At 38.9% G+C, this 27,305-nt stretch overlaps 1 protein-coding gene across 1 annotated transcript in view; it reads left to right on the top strand.

The window, feature by feature from the left end:
• The window catches only part of grm7 (glutamate metabotropic receptor 7), a 251,304-nt gene that overhangs the window by 54,754 nt on the left and 169,245 nt on the right, over positions 1-27,305 (top strand). Inside the window, exon 2 of the mRNA XM_076267919.1 lies at positions 16,652-16,868. Within this exon, the coding sequence (XP_076124034.1) occupies positions 16,652-16,868 (217 nt within the window). The remainder of the gene's footprint in view (positions 1-16,651; positions 16,869-27,305) is intronic.

Below are 27,305 nucleotides of genomic sequence, written 5' to 3'. Positions count from 1 at the left end.
TTTGTTTTGTTTTGTTTTGTATGGTTGTTTTTGTCCCGCTCCCACTACATGGTCTTATATTATACCCCTGCCTATCTGTCCTCTTTTATTTATCTACTCTTTATTTTTTGCAACATTGACTGATATGGCGTCATATGACAGCAGCTAATGGTTCTTCAACACAGGGAGGTGACCTCTCTGTTGTGAGCTGGAATGTAAAGGGCTTGAATTCACCAGTCAAGTGCAACAAGGTCCTAAACCATTTACATAGCCTAAAGGCGATGGTGGCATTTTTACAAGAAACCCATTTGGGGGCTTTGGAGCACACAAAATTAAGGCGTAAATGGGTTGGGCAACTATATCATTCTAATTTTTCTAGCAGATCAAGGGGGGCAGCTATTATAATTCATAAAGCAGTCCCATTTAAAGCGCTACATACTGTTGCAGACCCTAACGGGCGCTTTGTTTTTGTTTCAGGCTCTTTATATAACATGCCAGTAGTTTTTGCCAGTGTATATGCACCCAATTGGGATAATGACGGATTTTTTCAGAAGCTTTTTTCAGCAATCCCCGACCTTCAATCCCATTATCTCATATTGGGTGGTGACTTTAATTGTTGTTTAAATACTTCTCTGGACCGGTCTTCCACTAGAGCCATTTGTGACTCAAAATCAGCTCATGTGATCAAATCTTTTATGGAGGAATATGGTGTTAGCGATCCTTGGCGGTTTCTGTATCCTCAAGCTAAAAAATTTTCTTTTTTCTCTCCAGTACATCACTCCTTCTCTCGTATTGACTTTTTTCTTTTAGATAATAGGCTCCTTTCTCATACACGTACAGTGTCTTATAATCCAATTGTAATCTCTGACCATGCTCCAGTTTCTTTAGTGCTATCTTTTCCTGAGAAGCCCACCTCCCGCATCCCCTGGCGTTTTAACTCACTTTTGCTTTCAGATGAGGCATTTGTCCACTTTATATCAGTCCAGATAGATGTCTTTGTATCTACTAATGTTTCTCCAGGGGTTTCTGCCTCACTTATTTGGGAGACTTTCAAGGCGTTTATTAGGGGACAAATTATAGGCTTTTGTGGATTCCGGGGAAAACAGCGCAGAGAGCGTCAAGCTCAGCTTCTTACTGAAATAGCCCGGCTGGATGATGACTATGCTTCTAGCCCAACACCAGAGAGATTTAAAAGACTTATTGCCTTAAAATCTGAGTTTGATATTTTGGCTACTGAACAGGCAGAAGCTAAACTCTTAAAATTGAGACATTCTTTATATGAATGTGGGGATAGGCCATCCAGGTTGCTGGCATACCAACTTAGACAGGCCTCCATCTCCAATCTAATTCCTAGAATAGCTACTCCATCAGGCATAGTGACTGATCCTTTAGAAATAAATAAAGCATTTAAAGGCTTTTACAGTGCCCTTTACACATCTGAACTTAACACTGATCCTCATGCATTGACATCCTTCTTTAATAAAATTAAACAAGAAATGCCTACCATTACTTCTAACCAGAGGGATACCCTTGATCAAACTCTCCATGGAGACGAAATTATTAAGGCAATCTGTTCTATGCAGTCTGGAAAGTCCCCTGGACCTGACGGACTGCCAATAGAATTTTATAAAAAGTTTTCCGTCCAAATTGTGCCTCTTTTGTTAAATATGTTCAGTGAATCCTTATCGTCTGGCACGCTGCCCCCCTCTCTCCGACAAGCCTCTATCTCCTTAATATTAAAGAAGAATAAAGATCCAGACTACTGCTCTTCATACCGCCCCATATCACTACTAAACGCAGATATTAAGATTCTTGCTAAAGCCCTATCTCTTAGATTGGAAGTTGCTCTTCCCTCCATTATACACCCAGACCAAACTGGATTTATCAAAAACAGACACTCTTTTTTCAATTTACGACGCCTCTTTAATATTATATATGATAACAACAACTCTCAAAGTTCTGAGGTAGTTGTCTCTATGGACGCCGAGAAAGCTTTCGACAGAGTGGAGTGGGGCTATCTTTTCACATGTCTTTCTAGATTTGGCTTTGGTGAGGGCTTTCTTGCGTGGGTGCGGCTGCTTTACTCCTCTCCTCTGGCCTCAGTCCGCACAAATAGTAATTTCTCTGAATGCTTTCCACTGTTTAGAGGTACTAGGCAGGGCTGTCCCCTTTCTCCCCTCCTTTTTGCAGTGGCAATTGAACCGCTGGCTATTGCACTCCGCAACCTAACGACTTTTAAGGGTATCGTCCGCTATGGCATACAACAAAAAGTTTCTTTATATGCGGATGACCTCCTTTTATATATTTCGCAGCCAATTGAGTCTATGCCACATATTCTTGAGACCTTAACACGCTTTGGAGCTATATCAGGATATAAACTCAATCTTGATAAAAGTGAAGTCTTTCCTGTTAACCAAACTACCCCCTTGAGTTCACTGTTACAACTTCCGTTTAAAGTGGCAAAAGATGGCTTTAAATACCTGGGCGTAGCAATTTCTCCTAAATTTAATAATCTCCTCAAGATAAACTTTGAAACTCTACTTTCACGTGTTAAGGATGACCTCAATCGCTGGTCATTACTGCCCTTATCGCTAGCTGGTAGAATAAACTCAGTAAAAATGAATATCCTCCCTAAATTTCTCTATTTCTTTCAGTGTATCCCAGTGTTTATCCCTAAATCTTTTTTTCACCGCTTGGATGTGGTAATATCACAATTCATTTGGAACAGGGGGGTCCCAAGGCTACGCAAGACAGTCCTACAAAAATCTAAAAATGATGGAGGGATGGCTTTACCCAATTTTTTATTTTATTACTGGGCAGCCAACATGCAAATAGTCATGTACTGGATGCGGGCAGATCAAGAGAAATCCCCGGCTTGGTGTCGGATGGAGGCCCTTTCAAGTGCACCTGACACTTTATATGCACTAGTCACCTGTTCACCTCTATTAAAAAACTCTAACAGTGGAAAGAACACACTTGTCACATCCACATTGCGTATTTGGAAACAGTTCTGTAAATATTTGGGAATCAAAACTCCATCTCTCCACATGCCGCTTAGCTACAACCCACTGTTCCCTCCTTCTATGGAGCATGGTGGTTTCAGGCTGTGGCACCAGAAGGGCCTAGTCACAATTAGGGACTTGTTTGTAGATTGTGTATTTGCCTCATTTGAACAGCTAGTTGAGAAATTTGAGCTTCCCCGTACTCATTTTTTTAAGTACTTACAAGTACGACACTTTTATAGAAAGATATACACAGATTTTCCTAATATGCCTGCAGATATTTCTATTGATAGGATTTTTAAGTTGCCCCTCTTAATCAAGGGGCTGGTATCCACACTGTATAGAGTTATATTATCTCTATGTTCTCCTCCTGACCAATCCCTTTTAACCCTCTGGTCCCAAGATTTGGGGATGGATTTGACACTGGCCTGGGGGTCTATTCTTGGCCGTGTCCACTCATCTTCAGTGTGTGCTAGGCATGGGGTGATTCAATGTAAGCTTTTACACCGTGTGTACTGGACCAAGGCCAGACTATCCCGTGTTTATCCCAACACTGATCCAATTTGTGATAGGTGCCGTCAGCACCGTGGCACTTTGGTGCATATGTTTTGGACATGTCCCTCTTTGTATACATACTGGTGTTCTGTATTTTCTTCTGTCTCAGACATGCTGCAGATACAATTAGAGCCATGCCCCGTCGCGGCCTTGTTTGGTGTCCTTCCTGACACTGTCAAATTATCTAGGTCTAAATCAGACTTTGTTGCATTTCTTTTACTCATAGCTAGGAGGTTAATTTTGATTCACTGGAAAGCTAAATATCCTCCCTCACACTCTTTATGGATAAGAGATGTGCTATTTTTTTCAAAGCTTGAAAAGATTAGACACTTGAAGAGAGGTGCTGTGTCGAAATTTGATAAAGTCTGGCAGCCTTTTCTTGCTTATGTTGACTCCTTGGACATACAGCTTCCAGAGGCTTTATAATTCAGTAATTGCCATAAAAATGCCTATAGCCTGGTGAAGTTGACCCTAGACTTCATCCCTCCCACATATATATATATATATATATATATTTTTTTTTTTTGACATAAGACCATAACCCCCCCCCCCCCCCCATGTTCTGTCTTTCGTTTTGTTTGGTTTGGTTTGGTGTTGTTTTACTGCATTGTTTGGATTTGCTTTGTTTGTGTATTTGTTTTTTGTTTGTCATATAATTTTGGTTTATCTTTCTTTATTGACTAGTGCAACCTAAGCTCAGGATGGGTGGGCGGGTGGGAGGGTGGGGAGGGTGTGGGTGTAGTTTATAATATTGTCTTGCTTTATTGATTTTGTTTTATTTCTTGTATTTGACTGTATTGTCAATCTAAATTGCATATGTATATCTTACATGCATACGTATATTTACTGATTCTATCTTTGCATGGATTTTGAACTGTAAAAAAAAAAAAAATCAAAATAAACCATGGGGAAAAAAAAAAACTTAATATTACGTTTTTGGCACTCAATGCATGGGAAGGAAAAACGTAATATTACGTTTTTGGCACTCAATGAGTTAAAGTGCTAACATTGCTCACAAAAAGTTTGTGAAAACATGCACATCAGAGGACTGCTTTACTAATGTAAAATATATTTACAATAGTTTCATTGATTTTGCATTGTTGTATGAGAAATACTTCTCAAAACAACAGCAATTACTGGTGCTATTGTTTTGGGATGTTTCCCTCATGCAAGCATCATACACTGGTAGGCAAATGGAAAGAATATTGGCATATTGGCATTGTGATTCAGGAAACACAATACCTGCTTTTGTGAATGGTAAATGGCGGATCAGATAGGCGTAAATCACTGATCTGGAGATCTTTAACAGGAAGACTAATTATGCTACAATAGCTTTTGGCCACGTTATATTCACATTTGACTATACAATACTCAATGCCATACAGTTTATTATATAGTCTGTGTTCTGTTTTTATGAAAATTGCATACATCTACATTGTTCTATTAAATGTCGGTTCATAATTAAATAGCCTTCCAATAGGTTGAAGCATAGCTTATTTACCAACTTTATCGAGTGGTTTCAGTTTCTCTCGCGCAGACGCGCACACGCATGTAATGAACACTCATACCACCATTTAATTGTATGCCTCTATGTTGACATCAAATTAGCAAGTATTACCTACTGATTGCAGAAACGTTTGTTTACTTTTTCTGTCGGTCCGCGGTTAATAACATTACAGTGAGCCATTTGAGACAGGAGACCAAAAATAAATAGGTGGTCTAGTAAAACGACTTGTCGACTAAAAAAATTGCTGTCGATTAATTTTCATGGTCGATTACGTCGACTAATCGCGGCAGCACTACCTCAAGGGAGAGATGCATACTGTTTGTGTCTTGTTGTGGTGTCATCAGGCCTGGTCAGCTTTATTATTCTTTAATTAAGCTTGAAAGGCCTGCCCACATACTGTTTTAGCACCCCAACTTGCTCATGGCCAAATGGTGACAATAGGAGGTCTGCTTCCCCCATCCTTGCCCCCCTAGTGTAAACAAGGATAACAAAGGATATTCTGAATACAGTCCAAGGACACACACACACAAGACACCCACCTGGGTAAATGACCATATATTGTATAGCTGATTTACAATACTTTCAAATCCCCCTTCAAAACATTAAGCTATTCACATAAAAATCAGAATCAGCTTATTAACACACAGAGGACTTTTAGGGTGTGGAAGGAGGTTTACAGATCATGGGAGAATAAAAATAACAACATTACAAAGACTGACATAATTTACCTATGAGGGAACCCAGTGATACCCTTGGTATAATTAAATGGTAGCCAATAGCAATGTGATCAGCATATTGTACACACCGGTATACCATGGTCCGCCTTACCGGTGAACGAGTCGTGGCCCGTCTGATCACAAAATGCATAGTTTACCCACCTCTTTTTTTACCACTACACCCCTGAGTACAATGTAATCTTCTTGTAAAGTTCATCTTATCTTTGCAGTTTGAATCGTCAACATTTAACTTAATTATGACTAATTTGACTGATGACTGATTGTTGAATTATAAGAGCATGTGGTATGACGCTGCTTACTTAAAACCTGACAAGAAAAAAAAGTCCACTGCAGCAGTGACAAGAATGATGAGAACATATAGGGAGAAAGAGAATAGGTTCACAGAATGAGTGCTTTGTGACAAGGACACAGAAGAACTGTGTAATGCAATGTCAATATGAATGTATATTATTTGACAGTTAATGCTGTATCAGTTGAAGGTGGACCAATATGTAACCCATATTAGGTACAACAATTTGATTTGTAGGTGCCAATCACTCATACATAAATGTTTAGCTCATGTTGAGTATTAAGACACTGCTTAGTCCTAGGTTCAATACTCAACATATATATATACTATATGTTGAGTATTGAACCTAGGACTAAGCAGTGTTTGAAAATGCCTTTCCAGTGACACCAATACAGTATATGCTATATGAATGTATCCATATGTATTTGCTCTCTAATCTGTCGGATTAACAGACATAAACATCAGTGGAAAAGAGTGATTGTAGTTTTTAATTGGCATTTTCTGGACTGCAATAATACACCTCAGTATGTTCTATCTGCTGCCCTATTAGCCTGCATTAGGTTAAAGAATGTTAACCTCTACTGCACTTACCAACATTCTTTCCAGTAAGTATTCTATTTCAATCATAGAGGATCAAAAGGCTAATTAAGAGAAAACATTTTTGAGATACTCTGCTTATTGAATGCCTAAGTCTTAAGAAGAAATTAATTTATGGGGGCTGAAAGTTCAACTCAACTTTGTCAAAGATTACTTGGAGCACAAGTTTCAAGATCAAGCTAAGTCAAACTCATTTCAGAGTTAACGCTAGAGAGGAATTTCCTCTTTGCTGTTGTTAATATATGTTACACAAACTATTGTTAGTAGGCCTCCAGAGGATTGACCTCAGAGGTAGCATATGGCAATGCTGACCTATCAGTTGATCTTTAAAGCTTCAGGCATACACTGACAAACTTTACTGCCTAGGGTAGAAGGTATTGACTTTAATCAAGTGAAAGAAACAACTCCACTCCAGCCCACATCAACTGAATTGGGCATTTCATACATGATGTACTGTATGTTGCATAATGCAGTCGATAACATGTTGATTACAAGTCATGTCTGTTACTTGTTCCGTGTGTGTGTCTTCACCTCCTTATGTATTTCTTTTGTTTGATACCTCAGTGAATCAAGCACAGCTTTAGAACTTATCTTTGTAGCCTCCCAGGGTTGACAGAGGCTAATGTTGCTATTGGGGACACGTGGAAGAGCTGAGATTCTGTACTGTTTTTTCAAGAGTTTCGTAGTCTGACATGAAGTTAACTCTGACATGAAGTTAAGTTTCCCTTCCTTTGTAGCTGGAAGTTCTGGATTTTGAGTAAGTAATTGAAAAGAGTCTGATTTTTTGTCAATTTTACCTTAAAAAGATGCAAACTCATTGCATATATTACTTGAGAGAAGTTCAGGTGCAGGTGTGAAGGGGGATTTGTTAACTTCTCAACGATTGAACGATACAAGTGTTACTGTATTTAAGTATAAGTATATACTCTTTAATTTGGTCTCTGCATTTAACCCAATCCGTGAATTAGTGAAACACACACAGCACACAGTGAACACACAGTGAGGTAAAGCACACACTAATCCCGGCGCAGTGAGCTGCCTGCTACAACAGCGGCGCTCGGGGAGCAGTGAGGGGTTAGGTGTCTTGCTCAAGGGCACTTCAGCCGTGGTCCACTGGTCGGGGCTCGAACCGGCAACCCTCCGGTTACAAGTCCAGAGTGCTAACCGATGGGCCACGACTGCCCCTATTTGTACTTATACTGATGATGTTAGAGAAGAAAGATTGTCTTGCTTTGCATATTTCAGTTATATGTGTGGAGCATTTCTTTATGGATTTCATAGTGGATCTGAAGTTTGTATTTGCGCCATTTTCTTTTGGTCTTCCTTCACTCTCTTTTTAGGAGGTTAACAGCTGGATTTTGCTACCATGGTGCTTTCTGTTTGTCTTTAACTTTCTTGAATTTTAATGGAGCAATATCATCCATAATATTTGCCATTTTTGAATTAAAATGATCCAATAAATCTTCTACCGAGTCTGACAGTCAAGTGTTTGCTTAAAGAAAGCACTTGTGTGATCATTAATGATGATCTGTTCTGAGTGTGTGGGGACATAGACACATCAAAGAACACGCAGAAATGATTGGATATGGCCAGGTTTTTAACTGTTGTAGGGACATTGAGATCCTTTGTGATAACAAGGTCGAGGGTATGGCCAAGAGAGTGTGTTGGCCCTTGTACATGCAAGTTAAGAAGAAAGTATCAAGTGATGCAATTCATTCCTTGGTATAATTGTTTTCAGGATTATCCACATGCAAGTTTAGATCCCCCTGATATATTAAGTCAAAGGCTATGCAAATGACTGACAGCAGTTCACCTAGCTCTTCAAGAAATACTTTAGCTGAATGTTTTGGAGGTCTGTAAATAGTCAGTAATAAAATCTGAGGAGAAGACTTAATGTGTACACAGGTATTCAAATGATGCAAAGTCACTGAATGATGACTGATTGCATTGAAAATACTTTTTTAAAACTGCGGCTATCCCCCCGCCTCTTTTATTTGCTCTGGTAGCACTAAAAAAAACTGAAGGCTTGTAGGCTAGTACAATGTAGTTGGGTGAAACCATTTATTTGTTGCCCCTGCCCACAATAAGGTCAACAATCAGTATCTTGGCCAAAGGAAGACAAAATTAGCCTTATACTTATCCCCATAACTACGACTACTGCGAATATGCTAATGATTGTATAGATAAAATGTCAGTGGATTAAAAATTACACAGTAAAACAAGATGACAGTTTGTAATACACAACAAAAAATGTTTGTAATAAATCTAGATACAGTGTTTCCGCTAGATTTTTTTTTAACAGTGGCGGCGGCGGCAAACAGTTCCATTTTTGCTGTTGTTGCGAGCGAGCTAATAGGCTACGATATGGGAAATACTTTTAATAGATCAGCTTCAGAAATGAATGGGTTTTCCTAGCCTGTGCTACACCTTTCCACCAAGTTGTGTGAAAATTGTAGTTTTTATGATGTTGACAAACATGCGTAGCACATGGAAGCTCTTGATAGCGCATGCCAATAACGTCTGTAAAAACAATATATTTATGGAATAAAACTAGACAGGTACCTCGGATAAGCATTGCTGTTTATTGTTAAACTGCAATTTTCAGCAGCCAGCGGAGGGCATTTAGCCTAGGCTACTATGCTTCCGGACAATATTTTGTGTCTCCCCTAATTCTGAAGCAGTGGCCGCTAAATGAAGAGGAAACACTGAGAAGAAAGTTAATGTTTTATTTTTTAATGTTTTAAATAGGCTACATCAATACAATATATAATATGTGAAGTGAAACTGGACGGGCCATAATAACCTCTGACTAGTTTTAGGCTACTTATTGTTAAATTGCAATGTGAGCGGCAGCCAGCAGGGGAGGATACGTCGGCAGGATTATTTAAAAAGCAACTGCAACTACATTGTGCGTCTGCCCTGATTCTGATACCGTGGGGGTATTAATTAAACCGTGGCGGGCCGCCATGCTGAAATAAACATAGAGGAAACACTGAGATATAAATCTAGATCTCTGTTTTGTTTGAACGTCAACAGAAGTGACGTGACCCAACATCGCTTAGAGCACCTTTAACTCATTGAGTGCCAAAAACGTAATATTACGTTTTTCCTTCCCATGCGTTGAGTGCCAAAAACGTAATATTACGTTTTTAGCTTTTTTTTTAAATTACGAAACTAGACACTCTAACACACCTTATATGTGATTTTGGGAACTCTGTGATGAATGGAAATGAAATATATGACGATCGAAAACTCATGAAAATGCACATCTGGACATTTTATCTGGACATTTTATCATAACTCGTTTATCGCATCCACGTCAGCTCAAAACCAGGCCATTTTCATGGGTCTATCACTAGGTGGCAGTCTCGCCAGGTCTCGCTGATCACTTCCCGGAAAGTTTACAGGCAACACTTCATATTTCATGAAAGACGTTATATCTCCATTTCTAGAAAAAAACAGCGACTTTGATGAAAACTAGCCACTGTTTAGCTTGGGATTTCTCAGGAACAGAGGCTTGTAGAAATACACGGTTTGCACCCACTGAGAGCTTAAAGTCTCACCTTTTAAACGAGCCATTGTATGTGTTCATAGCTATAACACAGAATATGCTGTGGCTGTACAAAAATCATCAACAATGGTCTAGATTGCTGGCACTCTAGGACAAAGCTTCCGAAAACAGCTTGGCATTCAATAACAGCAGACCTCACAAGTCTGAAAAATAATTTTGGTTCTCATTTTCAGAGCACCCAAACACCTTGTGGGAATTTTATATTTTATATGTTTTCTTTATTCTCCATGAATACACAGGTTACTCTATCACAATCACAGGTGGCACTGTGGTAACTCTATATAAAACATATTGATCTCAATGGTGCATTTAGCCTATGTTCAGGGTAATGAAAAGAAAGAAAATAAAAAAGAAAGATTTGCATAGACAAGTCAAATGGGTGTCTTTGTAAACTCTTTTGCAATGTGACAGTTCATTTCACAACAAGTTTGGCCAATTGATAAACTTCACTTACTTGATGAGCTTCATGATCTAGCAGTACATCCCCAACTGCCCACTGCGATCTGATGAGTGTCTGTTGTGTCAAATTCAAGACACTTTTCCTCAGTGGTTCCTCATTGCTGGAATGAATTTCCCAGTGCTATGCAGCCCTGCAATAGTTTTAGGTCTTTCTAGCCTGACGTTATCATACTCAATTCTAGTCAGAATTTGAGTCTGATACTGGTCCATTGGGACGTGATTATGAGGCGTGTTTCAAGCGATACAGTGGGAAAAATGCATCTGCATAGACTTAACCAATCAGAGCAACCAAATAGCTTACCGTGAGCTGTAGGAAGAACACCCGAACCATCCTTCTCCACGAGTTGCTAGAATGTTACGTGGTTTCTAAGCTAAAACATTTTTTGTCACATACAGCAAACATCACCTCACCATCCACTTCCTGCCTGCTGCCTGAACATGTCACAATGCAAAAACGCTGTTTTCCCTTGATGAAAGTGAAACCGGAGTTTTCACACATATCCACTTTGTTTTCAGAACTAATTGTTTTCAGTGAAACAACCTCCGTTTTTCTGTAAATGAAAGGCCAAACCACATGTAATTACATTTTTCCTATGTGTAAACGGGGGTCTTAGGAGCCATCTAGACGCTTCTAGCCACAGCATTTTTGTTGCAAATAAAATCAACTGAAGCTCCCCAACGGAGTCCAGACCGAACTTCCCGAATGTTGTGGCTAAGTTCGGCTGGCACTAGGGTTGGGCACCGAAACACGGTTCTAATATGGCACCGGTGCCAACGTAAACGGTAGTAACTGCATCGAATAACAACGTGGATTTCGGTGCCTCATTTCGGTGCTTAAATAGCGTTTTTTTTATTTTTTTTATACGAGGCATCACTGCATGTCATGCGCCATCTCTAACGTCTTGCTCTGATAGCAACACATCCAGATACAGTTAGCTAACATATGATGAACACTGGCTGTATAACCAGAGGGGTGCACCACATAGAGTGGACAGTGTTTGACAGCTTGCGTGAGCCCAAAGTAGCTTACTTTAAAGCGATATCGCGAGCTCCTGTCAAAATCTAGCAGTGGGCCTAACTACACACAAGCAAAAGGCTATGAAACAACATCAACAGTAGGCTAGCTAGTAGGTTACACAATATCCTTGCTAACGCGCTAACTGACATTTATTTGAAATGTTATCAGCAAAGTTGTAAGGTGAAATGGCATGATATTAATCTTTCATGTGCACGAGGCCCATATAGCATCACAATGAATATAAAGATCATGTTAAAAGTTAGCTGGCAAAAACATAAATATGTAGGTTTACATACCTGATGTCACTGAGCTGTCAAAGAGGCTATGAAACCATCTCCGTACGTTATCGCTAATTAAACATTAGCTGACTGGTGTTAGCGCATAGCCATAGTTGCTGTTAAAATGCCTACTATGCTAGCGCTGGGAATCTAAACACTTCAACACCGACATGTAGCCTAACATGTTTAAAACTACTGCGTGTTATGGGTTAAGACATGACATTTCTTGAAGCATTTGAGAACACACTGAATTAACTGGAAAGTAGAGTCCCTGTTAGATTAGCTTGCTTGCAAATGCCGTTGTCCATGACCTGGCAGTTTTATGGCAAGCGGTTTTAACATACCTTATGGCAAACCACTTACACTGGGTAGGCCTAATAGTCAGGGGGCCTATGTGGTTTCTGTGGGATTGAAATGTTAATTTTTGGAGAGTGGTTGGACTGTCTTTAGAGGTCATTGAACATGGAGAAAAATGATGTCTCCATTTTTTTAAACCTGTTTTAACCCTATTTTTGTTAAATTGTATATTTCACTATAATTAACACCATAAATATTGCCTAAATCACTGGCTATGTTGAATAAAGTTCATAAAACATTTATTTTATTATTTTCAACAGTATGATTGTATGTCAGTATTATGATTGTATGTCAAACAATTAGAGATAAGATCAATAACCAATCAGTTTCACCAAATACACATACTCCATTGCTGAAAGATAGCAAAATCACTGAATCACAGATGAGACCTCAAACAACATTTAATTAATTTACATATACACAACATATTAGATCTCACCTCCACAATGTCCTCATCAAAATCTACAACTAGTCTACTAAACCCTATTTGTACTCACCTTCTTAAGACTGGTCTCCCCTTCCTGGATAATGTTTTGCTCTAGATTATAAATAATTCTGTCAGAGCATGTACCGCAGTCGTTTAAGACATCTGTTATTAAGCTCTCCCACAAAAAAAACCAAGCCTTGTATCTATACTGGTCCTCCTGGACCTCAGCGCTGTCTTTGACAGCATAGATACTACTTAGGCTTGAAAATTTGATAGGCATCAAAGACTCAGCACTCGCTTGGTTTAGATCATACCTTCCTAACCGTCAACAATTTGTACAGGTCCATAATAAACCATCTACCAAGATTATGGTAAAATATGGAGTGCCTCAAGGCTCAGTTCTGGGGCCCCTGTTGTTTAGCAGATGATACATAACTATACCTCTCCATAAAACCTGATGAATTAACCCCGTTAGCCAAACTTGACTCATGTATAAGAGCTATAAAGACATGGATGACGAATAATTTCCTGCTTTTGAACTCAGATAAAACAGAAGTCATGGTTTTAGGTTCAAAAAGATGAGGGATGTCCTATCCACATTACAGGCTACATAGTGATCTTCCACTGACCTCATCCACAAGTGTTAAAAACCTGGGAGTTATAATTGACCAGGACCTAGCACTAAGTAATCACATAAAACAGATCACCAAAACTTAATTTTACCATTTAAGGAACATTTCAAAGATAAGGAAGTCCTTCTCCTTACCAGATGCCAAGAAATTAATGTTTTGTCATCTCAAGGATAGACTATTGCAATGCTATTATGCTGGCTGTAATAATACCTGTCTAAAGAGCTAACAGTTTATTCAAAATGCAGCTGCTCACACAAACCAAAAATATGAACATATTTTCCCCATCCTAGCATCTTTACACTGGCTACCTGTTAAAAGTAATTGACTTCAAAATATTACTTATAGTTCTTGGTTGGTTGCCTGCATTGAAAGAGGACACCTCATGAAGACACTCTTTTGTCTGCTTCTGACAGAAGAAGCACTTATCTATGCTGGCAGCAGCTGCTGCTGAACAAGTGTACAAAGTCCCTCTAGATGGACTTGATGCAGTTGCAGGTGTTGCTGCAGGTTTAGAAGATGGTCTACCACGTCTTTTCTGAAGACACTGAGTCCTGCCTGCTTCACATGATTTCTAGTAGCGAATCTTAGCATGCTGCAGATGCTCACTGTTACAGGTGGATTTGTAGCAGTTCCTGTGCCAAACTGCTTTGTTCTCTTGTAAGATAACTGCACTGTAACAATGTAATCGTTGGCTGATCTGTGATCCCCATCTCTATACTCTCTCATGGACAAAAACAAGACATTTGGCATATGTCTCTAGTGATGGTTCATTCACCAGTCCACACATATCTGCCACTGGATACATACCCCAAAATCTGTTTCTTTTAGAATATATGTGCCATCACCTGACTAACAGAAAGACACACCTCAGAATATAACCTAACTAGACTGTGCCACCATGGACTATGAAAATGTGCTTGCTCAAATGTAGAAGGCTAGAAGGTCACTTATATCACCAACCATGAAGAACAGAGCACTATGTGCTTCAGGTTATTCGATATTCTAAATTATATCACTGCCAGCTATCATCAGCCAACTGTCAATGGTAGTCAGGGATGGATTACTGCATGGGCCTACCGGGCCCAAGCCCAGGGGAGACAAGGAGTCAGGGGGCCCAAGCCATTGCATGGAATCATTGCCTCAATATCAACACATCATATCAACATATAGGCTATGAATCTGATTGAATTAAAGTATTGGCCATCCCCAAAATGCACCAGAATATAGGAAATCACATCAAATACATTTTTAAAAATGTCCCCCGCAAAACAATTAGTGGGTGGCCCTTAATACACCGGGGCCCAGGGGCCTGAAAGTTCATAATCCATCCATGCTGGTAGTGTCTCTCTTTCTCTTTCTCTCTGTTACACACACACACACACAACTGTCTGTTTGTCTATCTGATCCTTTAGCCTTTCTTTTCATCACACTTACATAAGCTACGGAAGGCACAGACTTCAGCTGGTACTATGTAAAAGTCTATTAAGTCTATTACACTTGATTTAACAGAGATCTCTGCACTTTGTGCTCTGAATGGGTGTAGACAAGAACTGACAGAGCAGGCTAGGCCTACACTCAAGCACACTAATAGGCATGAATTGATTGTATTGATATTGAAGTACCGGTATTATTTTTTAGCGGACAATTTCGAGAATTTTAGGCACAATTTCTTGTTAAAGAGATCAATCATCAGCCTAAAAATGTTTTATTATGTTGTATTGTTTATGTGGCCCACTTTTGCACACCTTGTAGGCACCAAACCCTATGCTATAATACCAGAAATGTGAGGTTTATGGACAAAACACCATATTTGACCTTTTCTGAATTTGACCTTTGATTTGGGTCCTTCAAAACCTTCAAAAAAAATGGAGACATGTTTTTTTTTACTCTTAAGAACCCCTAGAACAAAGATATAATACTCTCCAAAAATTAACATGCGAATCCCACAGGCCCCCAAATTAGACACATAGCCCCCCCTACTATAAACTTGAAAGCAGAGCTTACCATTGTGTGTGCATGCATGGCAAGCTGTTTTAACATTTAAATGTATTATTCGTAGGAGCAATGAGATATTGATAGTGAATTGAATATAACAGTTTAATTTCATGTTCAAATGTGTCTTATCAATAAAAAAAAGCAATTCATGCTTTAGACCATTTTAATTTAAAACATTTTAAAAACAAAGTACCGGTTCAGGCACCGTTTTGGCACCGGCACCGTTTTAAAAGTATCGATTTAGCACCGGTATCGGATAAAACCCAAACGATACCCAACCCTAGCTGGCACCCTGGGCCGGCTTTCCCGAAAGCATCGTAAGCCTAAGATGGTCGTAAAGTCCCTCTTATGAATGTCTTAAGATTTGCCGACTGTTTCCCGAAACCATCGTAGCTTAAGAGCATTGTGAAAACACTCGTAGATCTACGAGTGATCCAGAGTTCTCGTTCCTGGCCAAGAGCGTCTTAACAGGTAGTTCTCACTGAGGTCACCAGCAGGACATACAGGGGAATTACAATTAAGAATATAATTATTCAACTTACGTTACGTATCATTCTTTATTGTATTTACTGGTTATGAATCAGATTTTAGCGTGCAAAATAGCATACATTTAATTTAATCATAATAATGTGATTGATAATGCAATTACATTATGAAACAAGACGTTGCCAGAATAGTTTGCCATTATCTTTGTGTAAGTGTTTTATTAGGCCTATGAGGTAAAAGCAGAGAAAGGAACATGTGGTTTAGTCTGTGCTGCGTCCAAATCTAAGTCTAGGCCTATATGTTATTTAAACCTACACATTTCTTCATTTTCTTACTTGACCTCTGGTGAATAGAGTAACAATAGAGTAGGGTAGACTTAAACAAATACTTAAGAAGGTTATTGTCAGTGTCAAAGTAACTGAAGAAGCAATTCACTTGTACTTTCAAAGATGGACTGGGATTTCAATAGCCTTGTGTAGATTTGGATTTTTGTAAATATGTTCTTTACCTTCCTATGCATATGGTTGTCTATCAATGTTTTATGTGAGTATTACAGTAAATCTACATTACCATGGAGTTTTTTCATGAACAGAAAGGAAGCATACACTACAATGAGACTTTAAATGGTGTGAACTGGCAATGAGTTGGCAGTGAGAAGGCATGAGTCTCCTTTCAACTCAGCATTATATACCTCTAGTTTGTTTGCAGTGTGTGTAATGCTGGGTTTTAACAGGTTTTTTCCTGTTTTTTCTTCACCTGCAGATTCCTCAAATAAGTTATGCCTCCACAGCCCCAGAGCTCAGCGATGACAGACGGTATGACTTTTTCTCACGTGTGGTACCCCCTGACTCCTTTCAGGCCCAAGCAATGGTGGATATAGTGAAGGCCATGGGTTGGAACTATGTTTCTACTGTGGCATCAGAGGGAAGCTACGGCGAGAAAGGTGTGGAGGCATTCATGCAGATATCCAGGGAGGCAGGTGAGAATTTCACAATTTTTTTCAACTAATTGCCTTGGGTCCCTGCACCACTGTAACTAAGCAATGACACATGTACACAAATACCTTACACCTACATCACATCATATATCATTTAACACAAGCTAAAAAAAATGCTGAAGAAACACAGTGTTACACAATTACATAATTTCAAGACTTCTCGTGAAGACAAATTTGTGGACAAATTTGTGGCATACAACATTTCGAAATGTAGATGAAGTTGTAATCTTTGAAAACAGCAATACGGAATTACTTGTAATCTGACGTATTCCTTTTGATCACAAAACACTAAATAACATTCGTGAAATTTACAGTCCACTTTCCTCTTATTTTCTATTTCCTTTTAAATTTCACTGATTGCAAGCACAGTGAAGTAGAGCACAGTGAAGTAGAGTAATGTTTATTAAGCATGGTTTAAATTGTAGACAGTGCTTTCTGTTGGATTTAAGTAGTAGTGAGTGTTAAACATTTAATATGGAAACTGTTTGTATACATGTTGTTGGTATGATATATGATATATATCAAGGCCGTAGTCATGATGTCAACATTGGGGGGGACCAAATCTGTGGTGGGGTCTGAGGGACCCCAAACAGAATTTCAATACATTTCCTACCATGCAAAAATATTATAAAAAATCACAAACAAGTCGTTAGTTAGGTCAGTTAATTAGGTTATTCCAACCCCCCCCCCCCCACCCCCACCCCTGGAGTTTTCTGAAAAGAGAAGGGTGGAGAAGAAGCAACTTCACTGGTCCATCCCTGGACCCGTGACTCCATTTGTGTTCAAAATGTATACTTTAAAAGAAACTACAAACTAGAGTATCTTATGATAACCTCTATATTAGACAGAATGTGGTTCTTTGACTTAAACTGACTTATTACTTAAACCTGAAGATTTTTTTTAAATGAAGGATTAGACTCATAGGTTTAGAGCCTAATAAGATTTTGTCTTTTAATTTAGATTTTATTATGCTGGCGGCTAATCACACAATTTTAACGTAGTTTGAAAGGGACAAGATTCAGGAATAGGCTACTAAGACAGGCCCCTCTTCTGTCTGACTCACCTCATGTTACCCCTGTATGCATTATAGACTGGCTTCTGACAGAAATGACATTTTGTGCCAACATGTAGAAACACTAGGCCTACTACAGCCTTTAATTGGTGAATGGAGGTGCAAATTCCTTTCTTTGGTTATTGTCCGCGATTCACATTAACTGTAGGCTATCACGTATTGTAAACATCGCCACATTTGATCACGTTTTGCCTGCATGGATGCGCGATTGAGTGCGAATCTAAATAATATGCAAGATGCAACAATCATTTCTAAGAGGCCTATACACGGTAATTTCTGGCATTACTACTAGCATATGAATGCATTATTTATGTTGAAAGACGTGAAAAAAATGACACAGGCTTGCAAAAATTCATCATTTAAAATAAAACGTTTCACTTTCGCTATCATTGCGAGAATAGGCTACAATATGGAAAATGTTCCCTTTCAGTCTGATCGGCTCCAAACATGTATGGGATTTCCTTAGCCTGTGCTACACCTTTCCAAGAAGTTTTGTGAAAATTGTACCGGTAGCTTTTGCGATATTGTTGACAGCCCTACCTCACCGCAGTAGGGTGCAGTAAATTGAAATAAACGCAACCTCAAAAGTTGAACTATTTTTAACTTTGAGCGCCGTTTGGAAGCCTTGTGGTTTTTTCTGCTTGCGCCTTGTAAAAAAATTGTATTTTTCCAGTGACGCTGCAACGGCGCTGCAACAACCGGCATAGGTCTCAAGTGAGCAGGGTGTCTCGTAAAAAGAAATGAAGCTGGAAAACCCTACACAGACTTCACTACAGACTTTAGCAGACTGGTTTAGAAATAATTTAATAGCCAGAAATATGCCTGCCCTGCCCTAATAAAGAAATATTTGGTTAACAGCGAGTGAATCCCGTTTGCAGCCGTAGAAGAAATGCAGGACAAATTAAACATTCTGGTTTTCTCCGAGTGCAACGATGATAGACAGACATCATTTGGACAAAATATAGAGCATATTAACCTCCGTTGCTAAGCCAAATGCCTTCCTGTTATGTCCTGTTATCACGGAGTTACAGGCGATAAACGATTTTTGATGGTCACAAGTTTACTTCATTAGCGTTTATTTCTTTGATTATTAAAGAGTGTTTTTCATTTAAAGGCTTTGACTTCGTGCTTATTCAGAAGAGCATTTAGTGCTCTCCCCAATCCCAGACGTTCACATTGCATGTTTGTTTGTAATGGATGCAACCGCAAGATACGCTTGTCATAGGCGCCGATACCGTGGGTGCTCCGTCTCTCGGGCACCCACTGAAAACATCGAGCACCCACGTGTGCCAGCTTACAGTCCCGGCTAAATTTACATTCATTTAAAATCAAACATCGCAGTTTATGTTAAATTCAGCATCTCTCATAATGTGATTGGATATGTTGTTGTCAATTCCCTACTTCATAACCACCAATGAGAGCGTCTCTCGTATTAAAATACCTGACACTTCCCACCTGAAGAATTAACGCAAGGCTTTGTCTGGTCTTCAGCCCCGAATGTTTAAAATGTATATAGCCCTGAATATCATTTTAAAAGTAGTCTGACAAAGCTTATTGTTTTGTGACACAGTTAAACACTGGTACCTCATAGAACGTCTATAACATAGCCTAGGTGGTCGCAACTCACAAAAGTAAAGCAGATAGAAAGAACTCAATGCAAATGCTAGTCTACAACACGCAGACAGCTTTATGCGCAGGGGAGAGAGCGCGCGCGCACTGTGCTTTATGATTGTTGCCTTCTGATGGTATCTTGCTAATTCACTGAACTGCATTAGGTGACACAATAACTCCTTGTCTGAGCGACTACCAGGCCTATGGTTTTTAAAAGTCAGATGTTCCCTGACAAAGACATTCGAAAATTAAGAATGTTTATTGACTTGAAAAATACACTAATTTTTGCAAACTCCCTTCATTCAACCCTTGAAGACATCGCGGTCTGGTGCGCTATGTACAGTAGATCGTTTCTCGTACCATTTAATTTCTCAGAATTTAGGTCTACTAGGCCTACAATAACGTCATCACCAAATACATCTTTTATTTTTAGTTGATCAACCACAAAGAGTAGCATAGGCCTACTGTGCACAGTGCACTGACGACTGTAGCAGCCCAAGGTAACCAGTTGTTGTAGATGAGAGGCAACCCCTTGTTTCAGATAGCCTGGACAACATGTTACCTGGGTGTTGCCTACGTTATTAATTAATGGTAGCCTACAATAGTTAATTGATTAGCGTAACATATTAGTTGGCTCAAAGAGTAGGGAATCAGGATGGAGAGTCACGCATGTGTTGCTTTTGCGGGATCGAATCCAGTTTAATGCTAGTTTTCAGAACATATATTTTTTACATGTATTTTGTCCGAGTGGCTGTAATGTAGCCGAGCGCTCATGGCGTATGAAAAGCGACTTCAAACCGCCTAAAACAACTTGTTTGTGAATGTCTGACAACTGCTGCAGCGCATGCACGCGCAAGGAAACCAGTAGGTGGAGAAACCAGAAGGCACACAACACCGGAACGATTTTAAGGGTATTTCGCATAGGCTACTCAATGGTGCTATTTCACACGCATTATAGCGACCCCCACTCACCGGGGTTAGGTGGAAGGTGTTAATAGACGATTGGCGTAGCCTACAGTGGACTAGGGCTGTCAAAATTGCTCAAAAATTATGTTCGAATATCCCCTCTAAAATAAACACATGTATTCGAATATATTGGAATATCTAGGCTACATTATTTGCGCATTATGTCAGTGACGCGCATCATGTCATCTGTTTTTAACTTTTTGTATGGTTATTGCTTGACAGGGGGAATCCCAAGCAGCTTTCAGCCATAAGGCATTTCCTAATTCACCCGACACTGATATTCAAAATGTTGAAACTATTTCGGCATAGCCTATAAGCAGTTTAATTAAATGTAATGTTAGTTGCAAAGCGTGCGTACATTCTCTATTCTCTCCAAAATGTGCCCGTTCTATAGGCTGGCCAAGTGCGTAATTCTGCGGCATAAAGCAGATGTATTTGTTTATTGTACAGAAAAATAAAAATAACCTGTCAAGCAGTCAATTGACTACATTGCAGTCAATAAGTAGGGCAAATTACGAAACCAAAACGTGGGTCATAGTTGTCTAAGCCTCTGCTGTGAGGCCAAACCCATGAACAAAGACGCATTGATATCTGCAATAGTTTTTTTTTGGCGAAACAAGCTCACAGCCGAACGAGTCATAGCACTGAAGGGAGAGGCAGTGATCTCCCCACGGGCCAATGGATGTACAAGTTTTCTCCTGTGCCTACGATATTTAATCCAGTGTTTTGTCAAGTTGCAAAATGCTATTCGTTTTAACGAATTTTTATGATAGTATGAAGTACTTTTTGTATAGGGTACTATCTTAATTGCTTTATACTCAATACTTGACCAATGGCTATTGCATCTGTCTATTGAAAGTGAGAATGTGGCATGTGATCTACTGTGTAGGCTTCATAAAATAAAATAAACAGATTGCTAATGGCCTACAAGCTGATCTGGGGTGCGTTTCCCGTACAACTACGGAGGAGCTATAGCTTTTTACTAACAGGATGCATCGTTCAACTAACCAACATGTAAGTTACGACTGTTTCCCAAAACTGTCGTACTTACATAGTACTGTAAGTTTGGACCATGATAGTTTCCAAACTTCAGTAGTCTGGACTAAGGTGGTTAATGACGTTTAGTAGCACGTGAACGGGCACCTGCACATACTTCTGTGGCGCATTGCGTTAAGGCCGGCAGATGACAGCCGCCGTTGCACAGCAGTTACCAGTCCCCTGTCCAGGAGTTCGAATCTGGGTTAAGATTTTGACAACAATATTGACATCGTTGTTTACCTAAGTTGATCTTTTGCGCAGATCATATTATCAAAATCAGAATCAGCCTTCTTGGCTTGGTTTGCGTAAACTAACAAGGACCCCCCCCCCCCCTCCATGAAAATCAAAGGCTACATATTCTCAGCTGACTCGTCAAAAAGTGTGCACCACCTTATTATTATCTGCAGGTGTGTGACTTTTACTTACGTGCACATGGCTGCAAATTGACTTTTAATTTATGTATTTTCTGCCTTGGGCATTTTAAAATATGGATGTATGGTGGTTAGAAGTGTAAATATCAATTAGAAACCTAAATATATTTATAATTATTAATTTGCAAACAAATAAACTGGCGTCAGTGACGTCTTTGACATGAAGATCCCTGGAACTATGTTTCTACTAGCATTCTACCACAGGTCAAGAGGTGTAGTTGTAACTACACAACTTTACTATAGTGGTTGCAAACGTTCGTTGCTACTATGGTTTTGGGAAACACTAACGTAGTGTAACGATGCATTGGACTATGTAAGTTCCAAACATGAATGTAATTCTGCGGCATAAAGCAGATGTATTTGTTTATTGTACAGAAAAATAAAAATGACATGTCAAGCAGTCAATTGACTACATTGCAGTCAAGAAGTAGGGCAAATTAATTTACGAAACCAAAACGTGGGTCATAGTTAAGCCTCTATAGCGTAGCCTGTTAAAAAACGTCGCAGAAGCCAACCCAAGGCTACAGATTAATTCTACTTTGCCAATTAAAGGTGAATACAGCGCAAAGTAGATTTCCGTACAAATTTTCTGATGCTCACAACATTGCTGGCATACTGTATATATATTGTAAATGTCTGAAAAATGTTTTAGAACTTAAATGAGTTACTCATCTTGTATTAGTGGGAGCAGGAGACGGTCTACAGTAGGCTAGTAATGTTAGCCTGGTTTAGTTTATGATGGTTATTAATAGACAAACTGATCACACACTTCAGATATACAACTGTTACTAGCAGATTGAAAGTGAGATTGTGCAGTCTAGGTGGCTGTGGTAGTGCTGTTAATGAGAAGTTTTATTTAGCCTAGCATATAAGCTATTATTTAGCATGTAGGCCTAAGCCATTTTTTTCCCTTATCAAAAGTGAGGGGGTCGATTGCCGTCTCTTCAGAACTGCGGATGTCATATCCCCCTTGTCCCCCGTGCCGCCGGCACACCTGCAACATACCACAAAATGTTGTAATCTTGGGAGCAACTGTTCAGGGCCCACTTCCCCGATAACAACGGAGACACGCTCTTAAGAGGGTTTTCTACGATTCATCTTACGATCGTTCGTTTGGTTTTTCCGACTGTTTCCCGAACATGCTCGTAGCGTGAACGCGCGTGCACTGCTCTTAAGATGCTCTTAAGGGGAGCTGTCCACGTTAATAGCTCTGAAATATCCTCTGATTTGACGGTGATGTCAGGTGACTGCACGTCACAGCTATAGGCCATTTAAACTTCGGATCTACACATTAATTCACATCAATACGAAAATAGAAACACTTTGACATCTGCATGTAAGCATCCCAAGTAGGTTATATACCACACAGAGACATAAATAATTGTAATTATTTTAAGATTAGATTGTTGCACCATGCAATAATTTTTCGCGGTGTCACTTAAGAACACGTTTGAAGATAAGAAAGAAGTCGAGTAAGAAAGTGAGGAAATGTGTAGGCTTAGATTTTGATGCAGTAGGCTACAGACTAAACCACATGTTGCTTTCTCTGCTTTTTACCTCATAGGCCTAATAAAATATTCACTTAGCAAAGATAATGTCAAACTATTCTGGCAACGTCTCGTTTCATAACTTGATTGCATTTTTGTCCGCTTTTCATCACATTATTATGACCATTAAATGTAGGCTATTTTGCACGCTAAAATCTGATTCATCACAGGTAAACACAATAAAGAATGGGAACGTAAGTTGGATTATGTATTCTAAATTGTAATTCCTCTGTATGTCCTGTTGGTGACCTCAGTGAGAAGTACTGTTAAGACGCTCTTAGCCGGTAACGAGTACTCTGGAGCACTCGTAGATCTACGAGTGTTTTCACGACGCTCTTAAGCTACGATGGTTTCGGGAAACAGTCGGCAAATCTTAAGACGTTCGTAAGAGGGACTTTACGACGCTCTTAGGCTTAAGATGCTTTCGGGGAAGTGGGCCCAGGGTAGTTATTTAGCAAAAACATTTTGTATTTTTCGGCTTTCAGGGGGGCCCAGTACGGAGTGTCCCCAGGGACCAAGTGCTTATTTTCTGTAAAAGTCTAGTGGGGCTACATGCCCACCAAGTTTCATGAGCCCCGGTCTTTCAATGTCCCTGGAATCATTGGCCAAAAATTCAGGAACGAAAAAAAGGAAGCGAGAAAAAAACAACTAAAACAACTGACAACTTGTTTATGATCGCAATGCTAGCTACACTCGCACCGGTCATAATAAATAATCTTATCTCCGAAAGAGAGTGTAGGGGTGTTTATATGGTCATGTTTTTAAGCAGATAAAGTGCTATTACTATGCTATTGGTTGGCTATTACATAATTGGCTGCATTAATTACATTTTCAAAAGTTTCTTTTTTTTTTTACCCAGCCAATAACGTAATAGGGTCAATGACGGATAAGGTTTTTCAACAGGAAAAATGTAAAATTCTAAAAATAAGAATTTCTGTTTCAATTGTTCAAACATTAAGAATGTTGGGTATATGAAAATCCATATTAACATTTCAAGTAATGTGATTTTAGTGTTTTTTCATGAGAATGAATTGGTTGCGGCCTTAAAAAATGTCATGTGGTGCGACCATAGATTATCTTAAAATTAAATGTATTTCCTTAAAGGAATTATCCGGAGTAAAATGCACTTTAGATCGATTTACGGATGATTGGGGGTACATACGTTGAGTTGACATCAAAATCATGTCATTCGGATGTGTTTTGAGAAAGTTCGATTGTACCATTTTCAGTCACACAACTCGTAGCCTGGAAGTGAGCAGGGCATTTCAATTTCGCCGCTACAAAACGCTATTTTTATACCTCTTCTACAGTTCCAAACAACATAACACTTACGTGGTAGTGAGTAGAGTGTCCCTAAAGCCAAACCGAAGTATCCCGAGGTCTTTATGTGGTCGAATAGAGGGTCCAGAATGAATTTCATCAAGCCAGTACCTTTCCGGAAATGTTGCCATCTTTGCTGTAGGAGTCTTATTGCTGAGTGTGTTGTAACACGCTCTGGAAATTCACAATTTCGTCGCCTTTTAAAAAATATATATTGGTAAAGGTATAAAAATATAAGCTTTGTGAGGGCATTTGAAATAAGGAAGGTGATGAAAACAAACACACATAGAAAGAAACAAATAAGTGTAGACAGCTTAAGGGAGAAAAGGAGGTAAAAGTGTGTGAGTGATCGAGGGGATAAACAGAAGAAATTCAGGACGTAAAGTGAATGGGATTTAGCAGATGATTTTAAGAGATGGGGCAGGAGAGTATATTAAGATAGACAAAAGTGCATGGTTGGATGGAAAGGAAGAGATAATAAAAGATAAAGAAATTAAAAGATAGACAGACAGACAGACAATGGCAGAATGAAAGCTAGTAATGAGTAAAAGAGTGAGACATAGAAGTTAGGCTAACTAGATGGGGAGGCTAGAAGACAGACAGATGATGGATAAAGATAGATAGATAGTAGGGGTGTAAAGATTAACCGATACGTATCGGTATCCGTGTTTAACGTGTAACATACGGCTACATCGATACGTGAAGCCCCGTATCGGAATAAAACTGAAATGAACCGGTCGTTATATCGATTTACTTGTTATGAATCGGTTCACAACCTTTTCTGCTCGCTCAGACTCTCATTTACGTTCCAAGCAGCGCGTTCATCCCACGTCCGGTTTTTAAACTATACGTGGCACGGAATTGTGGGTAATGCAGTTCGTTTTTGGCTACATTCATTGCCCAAAGTTGTCAAATGACCTCATTACCCATACATCTACTGCAACTTAAGCATGTGACAACTCGCACTCGGTCTTTTGTTTTACAGTTTTTACTCTTTTGTTTTTCAAAATCCAGCGCGAAATTAAACACTAAACAGCAACGATAGTCTGTAGAGTATAACCTTACGTTTGATGAAGGGATTTCCTTAATGTTAAATAATAATTTGGCCCTTGCTAAAACGATGCACAAATTATTAGCCAATTATTTTGTTCATATTCACTCAGACTTGTGGCATTATAGGTTTCTGCATTAGGTCTACCGTTGGAACAAAATAAACCCAGAGAGTTCATTGATATGTAGGCCTATTTTATTTATTTATCGAATCGTGCCCATGTATCAAGATGCAAATCGTATCATCTTTTACATGAGAGATTCACACCCCTAATAGATAGTATGATAGATAGGTAGTGTGATAGATTGATAGTGTGATAGATAGCATGATTGTGTGATAGATAGTGATCTGTGATTGATAGTGTGTTAGTGGGATAGTTAGCGTGATAGATATATTGTGATAGATACATCGATGAAGAGAGTAATAGGCCTAGTGTTTAACAGATAGAGATAGAGAGAGAGAGAGTGAGTGTGTGTGTGTGAGAGAGAGTGAGAGAGAGAGAGAGAGAGAGAAAGTGATACAGAAATGAAATGGTGAAGTTTTCAGAGCAAACAAACTTAAACAAAAAAAAGATGATTAAACAAATTTGATGATGTTGCCCAATCATCACTAATAATATAACAAATAAAAACAATAAAATAATATGAAACAAAACAAAAATAATGGTAATAAAATCCTATATTACAGTGTTAACGCCCCTCACCCCCACATACATAGCGATAGCCTATTTTTATGATGTTGATAATAAGTGAAATATATCTTTCTTGCTGAACAGAACACAGTGGGAGGGATACATGATTAATAAATATACATTTACCAAAGTAAACTTACATGTAAAATTATTTTTATTTACATTTTTGTCATTATAATGTACCAGTAAATGTAAACGTTTTTTTCTGAAATCTTTGAAAATGTACTCTGAATGTATAAAAATTGATTCCATATAACACTCAAATGAATTGCCTAGGCATATAAATCCTAAATTAAATGTAAAACCACACAAAAAAGCATTTTGTAATAGTCGCACCACATGATGTTTGGTTCAACTTGAGATCAAATTTACAGGCACAAAATTGACCACCTACTCATAGCAAACTTGATTCCTCTAAAAGGTCACTATTTCATTTCTAATCAAAAAATAAATTTGAACAAATAAATTAATATTCATTGTATTGTTGAGGTCATACCACATGACGTCCAAATTTGGCAACTTCTTGCCAGCTGTTATTTAAGCTATGTTTTTCCAAATATAAGATAATTACAAACTTGTTTGCTGCCCCAATGGGTGCCTGGCAAACTAGTTTATGAATGCAACTTAAGATCTTTGAGTTCATTTTAAAATAAAAGTCTCAAAATGGCAGTTTCTTGATGGTTGCACCAGAT

The sequence above is a fragment of the Alosa pseudoharengus genome, unplaced genomic scaffold, assembly GCF_046254945.1.
Source record: "Alosa pseudoharengus isolate Yale_2024_CS ecotype anadromous, Long Island Sound unplaced genomic scaffold, YU_APseudo_1.1 YU_APseudo_1.1_scf_5, whole genome shotgun sequence".
Lineage (NCBI taxonomy): Eukaryota > Metazoa > Chordata > Actinopteri > Clupeiformes > Clupeidae > Alosa > Alosa pseudoharengus.
The sequence above is the reverse complement of the archived record's forward strand: the minus strand, read 5'-3'. Positions and strand labels throughout refer to the sequence as shown.